General features: G+C 49.1%; 1 protein-coding gene across 2 annotated transcripts in view; it reads left to right on the plus strand.

The window, feature by feature from the left end:
* The window catches only part of Hhipl2 (HHIP like 2), an 18,776-nt gene continuing 9,940 nt past the window's right edge, over positions 1-8,836 (plus strand). The window contains exons 1-4 of one of the 2 annotated variants that reach the window (XM_021162831.1): positions 1-360; positions 4,681-5,333; positions 6,305-6,448; positions 7,934-8,265. In XM_021162831.1, the coding sequence (XP_021018490.1) occupies positions 43-360; positions 4,681-5,333; positions 6,305-6,448; positions 7,934-8,265 (1,447 nt within the window). In that variant the 5' untranslated portion in view covers positions 1-42. Of the gene's footprint in view, positions 361-775; positions 922-4,680; positions 5,334-6,304; positions 6,449-7,933; positions 8,266-8,836 lie in introns of those variants that run through there. The other variant, XM_021162839.1, reaches the window with a different exon arrangement.

Consider the following 8,836-nt stretch of genomic DNA (forward strand, 5'->3'; position numbering starts at 1 on the left):
GGCCAACCCAGGAAGGAGCAGTAGAGAATTCCCAAGGTCCAAATGCTGGGAAAACATACTAGCCCACACACTGTTCCTGGCCATCGGGCCCCATGGCTCTCTCCTGGCATTTTCTGCCTGGGCCTCCCGTTCTTGTTGGGCTGGATGGGCCTGCTGCAGGGACACCCCCAGTGCTTGGATTATGGACCACCCTTCCGACCTCCTCAGCACCTGGACTTTTGCTCTGACTATGACTCCTTCGGCTGCTGTGATCAGCGCAAAGACCGCCGCATCGCTGCCAGGTACTGGGACATCATGAGCTACTTTGACCTGAAGGCTCACGAGCTGTGTGGAGGTTACATTAAAGACATCCTTTGCCAGGTGGGTCTGAGTGTAAGCCTAGGAAGAGGAGGAGGAGGAGAGGGAGTCAGTTTGGAAAGCGATTTGTGGCTTTAGAGTGTTTGGCTGAACAGTGAGGGATCCTGGAGTAGGCTGCTTCTGCCAGGTGTCTCCCTGGAGAGCTGGAGGTGAGGGTGTGCCCTGGTTCTCCATACTCTTCCCTCTGGGCTTTTTCTCCAGACAACGAAGAATGAAAGAGGTGTTCATGGGGTTCTCAGTGCAGCTGCTCCGTCCTGCCTACAAGGACCAGAAAGCTGGGCACAGCATCCCTGTGGCAATTATGCATTGTGCAGTGGGCAGGGGGTGGGGCGGGGAGGGGTTGTGACACCTGCCTGAGAGGGTGTTTTGCCATGGGGGCTTTGGTTGTGACAGTGGTGGTGGCAGGGGTTGGGGTCCTGTCTGCAGAACTCCTAAGCTGGATGCAGAGAGCCTCAAGTTGCTGGGAGGAAATGACCCAGAGTTTCTCCTCTCCACGCTCAGCAGCAGCCAAAATCCACAGGCAGGAGGCGTCACCTTAGCTGAGCTGAGCTTGAACAGGAGAAGGTACAGGCTGCGCACGTGCACGCATGCGCACATGCACACGCACACGCACACGCACCGGTCTTAGGGAAGAGGGTCCAACGAGGGAAGCTTCCGCAGGAAAGAAGCGCTCTAATGATGTGACAGACATCCTGGGGCATTTTAGTGCTAGTGTGTGGCTGTCCCAGGGTATCTTTATCCCACCATGGCCACTGTTTTCGAGTATATGGCTCTCCTCAGCGTGGGTACAGACAGCCTAGGCAGGAATCAGTGCAGTAGCACTCAGAGGACAGACACCTGGGTGGCATCGCCTCGGGGCTGTGTTCTCAGGACAGGGCACCGTCCCTCAGGGGTTTCCTGGAAATTTAACTCTGAGATGAGCAAGGGGTGTGCATGTGTGCATGTGTGCGTGTGCGTGTTGTGTGTGCGCGCGTGTACATGTGTGTGTGTGTGTGTGTGTGTATGTATTGGCTCGAGGTCAGTGTTAGGTGGCTTCTATCTCTCTTTACCTTGTTTGGAACAGGGCTTATAAAACTTGGATTCCCTTGATTCAGGTAGGACGGCTGGCCTGCCAGTTCCAAAGCTTCCCTGTCTCTGGCTCAGTGCTGTGGCACTGGCTGGGATCCAAATGCAGGTCTTCTTGCCGGCGAACAAGCACATTAGTAGCTGAGCCATCTCCGCCTCAGAACGCGAGGTTTTCTGAGCAGCATGGAAACTTTATTTCTGAGATGTCCTCCGCTGAAAATCTTGCTCCCTTCCCATCTCCTCTCGGATCCAGAAAGTCACATTTAGCTGCTCCCTTGTTTTATGAACCTGAAGAGTAATAAACCCATCTACTTGTTGAAATAGACAAGGCCACTTCCCAGCACCGTGGTATCCTGACAGTGCTGCTGCAGACTGTCACGACCCCCACCCGTCTGGATCCTATGCTGGCTTCTGGTCTCAGGACCTCTTGATTACAGGACATCAGGGTTAAGCACAGCACCGCGTAGGGCCCATTTCCGCAGTGCTTTTCTGAACTCTAGCAAGTGTGAGCTCTTTGAAAACCCAAGTGTGCCCTTTGCCCACCGCTGCTTGTGGGGCCCACCCACGGGAGGGGTGCAATGCTCACACGGTAGAGGGTAGGGCCACTTTAGGGTCTGAGTCTCCCCACCGTGGGGAAATACTGGTTTGGTTCCCGAACTGAGTCAAAACAACTTTGCAAGCTCTAAAACGGATGCCTACGGGTGTGCCAGGGTGACGGTTATATTTCTGCAGCCAGCTTCTGTTTACAAGTATTTCCTTAATATACCTTCATACAGCTTTTTTCCCGCTCTCCAGCTGATGGACCCAGGCAATCTGACACTCAGGCAAGTGGGTCCTCTCGCTTTGTGCTTTGTACCGGCTCCTCTGATATGTAGTCTCTGTTGACATGAACTAGGCAGTCTGAGGGGTGGCGCTGTGCATCTCTGGGCTTCTTTGCTTTCCGTAGCCTCGTAACCAAAGGTTTGCTCTCTTTTGTCCAGCCAGGGGAAAGGAGAAGAGTGGGATTCTAAAACTCACACAAGTGCAGCTGGTCCCTTTGTGAGTGACTCCAGTCACTCAGGGTACTTGGCTGTGAGAGCTGTAAGTGATCTGGGTGCTTGGTTGACAGACTCACCTCTACCCTACCGCTCCAGATATTTATTCATTCTCTCTCTCTCTCTCTCTCTCTCTCTCTCTCTCTCTCTCTCTCTCTTTCCAGGGTTTCTCTGTGTAGCCCTGGCTGTCCTGGAACTCACTCTGTAGACCAGGCTGGCCTTGAAACCCACCTGCTTCTGCCTCCCAAGTGCTGGGATTAAAAGCGTGAACTACCACTGCCTGGTGTCAGATTTTCTCCTTTAAACCAGATGTTGGTTACTTTTATATCGCCATAATAAAACACTGTGACGACAAAGGTGACTTGTTAAAAAAAATAAAAACAACAACAAAAACCAAAAAACCGTTTAATGTGGCTTATGGTTTCAGAGGGTGAGAGTCCATGATGTGGGAGTGAAGGAACACACGAGAGCTCACCTCTTGATCTACAACCAGGAGGCACAGAAGTGCAGGCATGCTGCGAAGTGCAGGAGCCTTTTGAAACCCCACAGCCCACACTCAGGGACACATCTCCTCCAACAAGACACAATACTTCCGAAACCTAAACAGTCCTACTGATTAGGGACCAAATCCTGGAATATGTGAATGAGCTAATAGGGCCCTTCTCTCTCAATCCAACTGCTCTTTTCATCTTCTGTTATCACTGCAGGGCGCTGAGGATCCACCCACAGAAATCTGTTGCTTCCTGAAATTGCTGCAGTCTAGGAGGTCAAATAACAGCTACCCCTTTGGACATTTAATCCTTGTATACTTTTGTATGGGACAGCCTCGTTACTGAAAAGCTAGAATTGTGCTTCCCGCACAGTGCCTTGCTTATATCAAACACAATATCTAATGTATGAAGAAATCACTAACCATCTTAACTTCTGGGAGAGACACATCAAGTACGCATTTTGATTATGTACATTCGAATTGTTAAACGTTTTAAACACAAAGGAGCATAGAATATGAACTGCTAGCGCTAGGTACCCAGATTTAATAGGCGAGGAACGTTGTCGTGTTTCACCTTTAGGAAAGGAAGGATTGAAAAATGCAATACCATTTTCTTTAAAAAATATTCTCCCAGGGATGGAGAGGCGCTTCAGTAGTGAAGAGCACTTGCTGCTCTTATAGAGGACCAAGGTTCTGTTCCTAGCACCCGCATGGTGGCTCACAACCATCTGCAGCTCTGACGCCCTCTTTTGGCCTCTGCAGATGCCTACATACACGTGGTGTACATAAACTCATATAGACTTTCACATATATACATACATACATACATACATACATAAAGAGAAATCTATTAAAACATCCATCATTTAATATATAATCATAGGTGTCAAGAACGAAGCTATTAGGCTAGAGAGATGGCTCAGTGGTTAAGAGCACTGACTGCTCATCCAGAGGTCCTGAGTTCAATTCCCAGCAATCACATGGTGGCTCATCACCATCTGTAATGGGGATCTGATGCCCTCTTTGGTGTGTCTGAGGACAGTGACAGTGTACTCATACATGAAATAAACCTTTTTTTAAAAAAGGAACGAAGCTAGTGATAGCTGTTATATTTGTGCAAGCCTGTCACAGAAAGGGGGGTGTCTCATGGAACCCCACCCCTCAGGATTTATTTCTAGTTATGGTTGATCATAGAGGTAGAGACATTTCCTTCAGTGGTATAACCATAAATAAGGTGCCTTGTTCCTGTAAACAAACCCTCATTCATTCTGCAAACAGATCTAAAAAACTCATTGGGTTTCATACACACGCACATGGGTGTGTGCGCATGCGCGTGCACACACACACAGACACAGACGCGTGCGTGCGCGCACAAGCACACACCCATGCACGCATGCACACACGCATGCACGCGCGCGTGGACAATAGATAGGGTGCTTGTTAAGGAGATTGGTAAGAATGCGAAGGGGACAGGAGAGGTGTTGTGAGTTATGATACAATGTGACATAAAACGTCATGATGAAACCCATTATTACATACAACTTAACGCATGCTAACACACATTTTATGCAAGGGATTTTCTCCAGGTGCATTAACTGTATCAGAAATTTGGGTTCCACAGAAACAATTATCAACCATTTGTCCACAAGCTTCCGGAATGCTGACACTCTACTACCCCGCTTCTCCATTTTCTTTGCTTGCTCACGTTGATCAAGCATCCCATTGTTTTTCCAGGAGTGTTCTCCCTACGCTGCTCACCTCTACGATGCCGAGAACCCCCAGACACCGCTCCGGAACCTTCCGGGCCTCTGCTCTGACTACTGCTCTGCCTTCCACCGCAGCTGCCACTCAGCCATCTCCTTGCTAACCAATGACCGTGGCCTCCGGGAGTCCCATGGCAAAGATGGTGCTCGCTTCTGCCACCTCCTCAACCTTCCTGACGAGGACTACTGCTTCCCCAATGTCCTGAGGAATGATCAGCTCAACCGCAACCTGGGAGTGGTGGCTGAGGATCAGCAGGGCTGCCTGCAGCTCTGCCTGGCTGAGGTGGCCAATGGCTTGAGGAACCCTGTGTCCATGGTCCACGCTGGGGATGGCACCCACCGCTTCTTTGTCGCTGAGCAGGTAGGAGTGGTGTGGGTCTACCTCCCTGATGGGAGCCGCCTGAAACAGCCCTTCCTGGATCTCAAGAGCATGGTGCTGACCACACCGTGGATCGGGGATGAGAGAGGCTTCTTGGGTCTTGCTTTTCATCCCAAATTCCGCCACAACCGCAAGTTCTACATTTATTATTCATGCCTGGGCAAGAGGAAGGTGGAGAAAATCCGGATTAGTGAGATGAAGGTTTCCCTGTCTGACGGCAACAGAGCAGATCCCAAATCAGAGAGGTAAGACAATCCCATGAGAACTGAAACTATGTTCTCAAATGATGCCCTCCATTCTTAGGATGGTAGCGAAGGATGACACTGGTTTTCGAGTGCTAGACTAAAATGTTAAGGAAACAGGTTGGACAGATGGTGCTAAGAGCCGTGGTTGCTCTTGCAGAGGACCTCTGTTCAGTGCCCCAGCACCTACACAGCATCACAACCCTCTATAATTTCGGTTCTAGGGATAGGACTCCCCCTTCTGGCAGCTTCTGGTAATGCATGCAGGTTGGTGCACAGGGGGGAAAAAACAATGCACATAAACATGTTAAGGAAAGTCACTTCTGATGAATGAGGACAACCTGGGTAACTTCAGAGTGGAGCATCTTTAAGGGATATGGCTCTCACCTTACCTAATCTAGTTAGAGCCATGCTTGCTCCTGTTTACAAAGGGCTGACAGACAAAAGGGATTTTAGAGTGATTATAGATAATACATTAAACACATCAGTAGCCTCTAATTAATTGTGTGGGCCCTAGATACCAGACCCTTTACCTTCAGTGTGAGATTTCCATGTCTAGTTGATGCTCTGGTTTCATTCTGTTGCTGTGACAAGGTAGAGGAGGGAGGATTTATTTAGCTTATACTTCCCGGCCACAGTCAGTCACCAAGAGAAGGCAGAGCAGGACCCCAAGCTGGAACTTGTAGGTGGGCCAGCTTGCTATTCCATAGAGCATCACCTCCAGCTGAGGGACTCAACTCACAGGCATAGATACAGCAGGAGCAACAGAGGAGGCTGCTTGGTAGCTGGATCCTATTCAACAAGCTTCCTTGTGTGGTCCAGAACCAGCTGTCTAAGGCTATTAGTCATTGTGGTCCTTGGAGACTGAAGCCAGGCTGGGCTAACTTTGCAGATCTTGATGGCTTGGACCAGCCAACCTCTGGGTGTCTCAGCCATGCTAAAGCCCAATGCGTAGTTTCTTTTTTCTCTTCCAGGGTCATCTTGGAGATAGACGAACCAGCCTCCAACCACAATGGTGGACAGCTTCTCTTTGGCCTGGATGGTTATCTGTACATATTCACTGGGGACGGAGGGCAGGCTGGGGATCCCTTTGGCAAGTTCGGAAATGCTCAGAACAAGTAAGCTGTATGGAGGGCTGTACCCCTGTTCCTTTCACGTGTACCCCCTGCACACTGTTCCTTTACATAGAGTCAAACTTAGAAGATCTAATCCCTCCCACTGCAGCCAGTGAGAGGAGCCTTTCTTTGGGTTACCTTACTATCAATAATACATACAGAACACTGTGCTAACTAATATAAATGCTTAATGTGACTGGACATGGTAGTACACACCTTTAATCCCATCACTTGGGAGGCAGAGGCAGGTGGAACTCTGTGAGTTTGGGGCCAGCCTGATCTACATAGTGAGTTTCAGGACAGCCAGGGCTACAGAGTGAGACCCTTCTTCAATAAATAAATAAATAAATAAATAAGCAAGCAAGCTATCATAATGCTGTATAGAAAATAATTTTAAAATTAAACTCAAGGACAACAACCCAAGCAAGCTATCATAATGCTGTATAGAAAATAATTTTAAAATTAAACTCGAGGACAACAACCGTCTAATTTGACTTACATCTCAGTATACCTCAGGCTCTGTGTGAGGCCCAGAGACACAGGAGAAGCCAGATATTAAGAGCTGAGATATATCGAGTGCCCACAGTGTTGGCAGTGACCGCGTCTCATATTATCCTTGCTTAAAGGGTGAGGAAACTTTAATCTGTTTTAATTGTTATGCCATCAGTACCAGGCCTACTGTAAACATGTATGAAAGATTCCTATGTAGGGCTTATGCTTTCCGTTTTCCTGCCACGAAAAACACAGAACCTGCGACTTGGACACTGGTATGAGAGCCCATTGGAGCCATCTGTGCCGCCTGTCAGGGTTGCTGTATCCTGCCCTTTGCACCGAGGGAGCGCTTGCTCTCACTAGTGCTAGGAGTGAAACATTAATGTCAGTCACACTAAGCTGGTATCTGCTGAATGCTGTCATTCAGGGATTTCATTACGTACCACGTGCATGCCTGCCCATTAAATGTGTTCTCACACCAGCAGTGCAATACCGCATCACAGCCCAGCACTCGAACTCATTAGAAGAGTCAAAAAAAAAAAAAAAAAAAAAAAAAAGTTTGTTGCCCCCCCCCCCAGCACACTGCTTTCTCTGGGAAAAACAATCAAACAAACAAACAAACCATTATTTATTTTTAAGTTTACAATATTAGGCCAAATTGGAAAGCACCCATCATTAAAATAGAAAGCCAGAGCGTCAAAGTACTAAGGGTCACATGGTACGGGATCGCGTACCAGGGTAGAGCTCTTTGAGGCGGAGATGAGGGAGTCTTAAACATCTCTTATATATTTAAAAGAACCAGGCGGGTCATCCTCCCCTGCAGGGGTTCCTAGCAGTTTCCTGAGTGGGTCACCCTCCCCTGCGGGGTTCCTAGCAGTCTCCTGGGAGGCGTCAGCTCTCAGTAGCCTGCCTGGTCCTCTCCTCTGACCCTTTTGCCTTTCTCACTTGTATCCTTGCTCACCTGGCAGGCCTCTTTCTTGCCATCTTGTCTTTCAGAAGTTCTCTGCTGGGGAAAGTGTTAAGGATTGATGTGAATGGGGCAGACGTGGATGGCCAGCGGTACCGAGTGCCCCTGGACAATCCGTTTGTCTCTGAGCCAGGTGCCCACCCTGCCGTCTATGCTTACGGGGTCAGAAACATGTGGCGCTGTGCTGTGGACCGAGGAGACCCCGTCACACACCAGGGCCGAGGTCGGATGTTCTGTGGGGACGTGGGCCAGAACAAGTTCGAGGAAGTCGACCTTATAGTTAAAGGCGGGAACTATGGCTGGAGAGCCAAGGAAGGGTTTGAATGTTATGACAAGAGACTTTGCCGTAATGCGTCTTTGGGTAAGCAGGGTGCTGTCTGGGTGGTTTGAGTGAGTTGACTAGGTTGGCAGGGGAGGTGGGCGGAGACAATCTGAATATTCTGAGAGCTGTCTCCATGGTAGCTTGTTGGATTATGGGATGGTACCTCTCCGCTGCCCCAATCAGGTACACCAGAGGCACTTTGGTGATATTTGTTTGAAAGTCGGTCCCTGCTAGTCAGTAGTAGTTGCCTAGCTCGAATCCCTGTGAATTCAGAGCCAGCCTGGGATCCACACCGAGTTCAAGTTCTGCTGCACATCCTGCAGAGGCCAGGGAGTAGCTCCCTAAGGTTAGCAGATCAGCAACTTTCTTACCTTTCTCTCTCTCTCTCTGCGGCTGCCTTACAAAACCAGGAACTTTTTTTTTTTTTTAAGTGTGTTTATATGTTTTTTTTTTTAATTAGGTATTTTCCTCAATTACATTTCCAATGCTATCCAAAAAGTCCCCAATACACTCCCCCCCCAGTCCCTCACCCACCCACCCCCACCCCTTGGCCCTGGCATTCCCCTGTACTGGGGCATATAAAGTTTGCAAGCCCAATGGGCCTCTCTTT

This window comes from Mus caroli, chromosome 1 (genome assembly GCF_900094665.2).
Source record: "Mus caroli chromosome 1, CAROLI_EIJ_v1.1, whole genome shotgun sequence".
Lineage (NCBI taxonomy): Eukaryota > Metazoa > Chordata > Mammalia > Rodentia > Muridae > Mus > Mus caroli.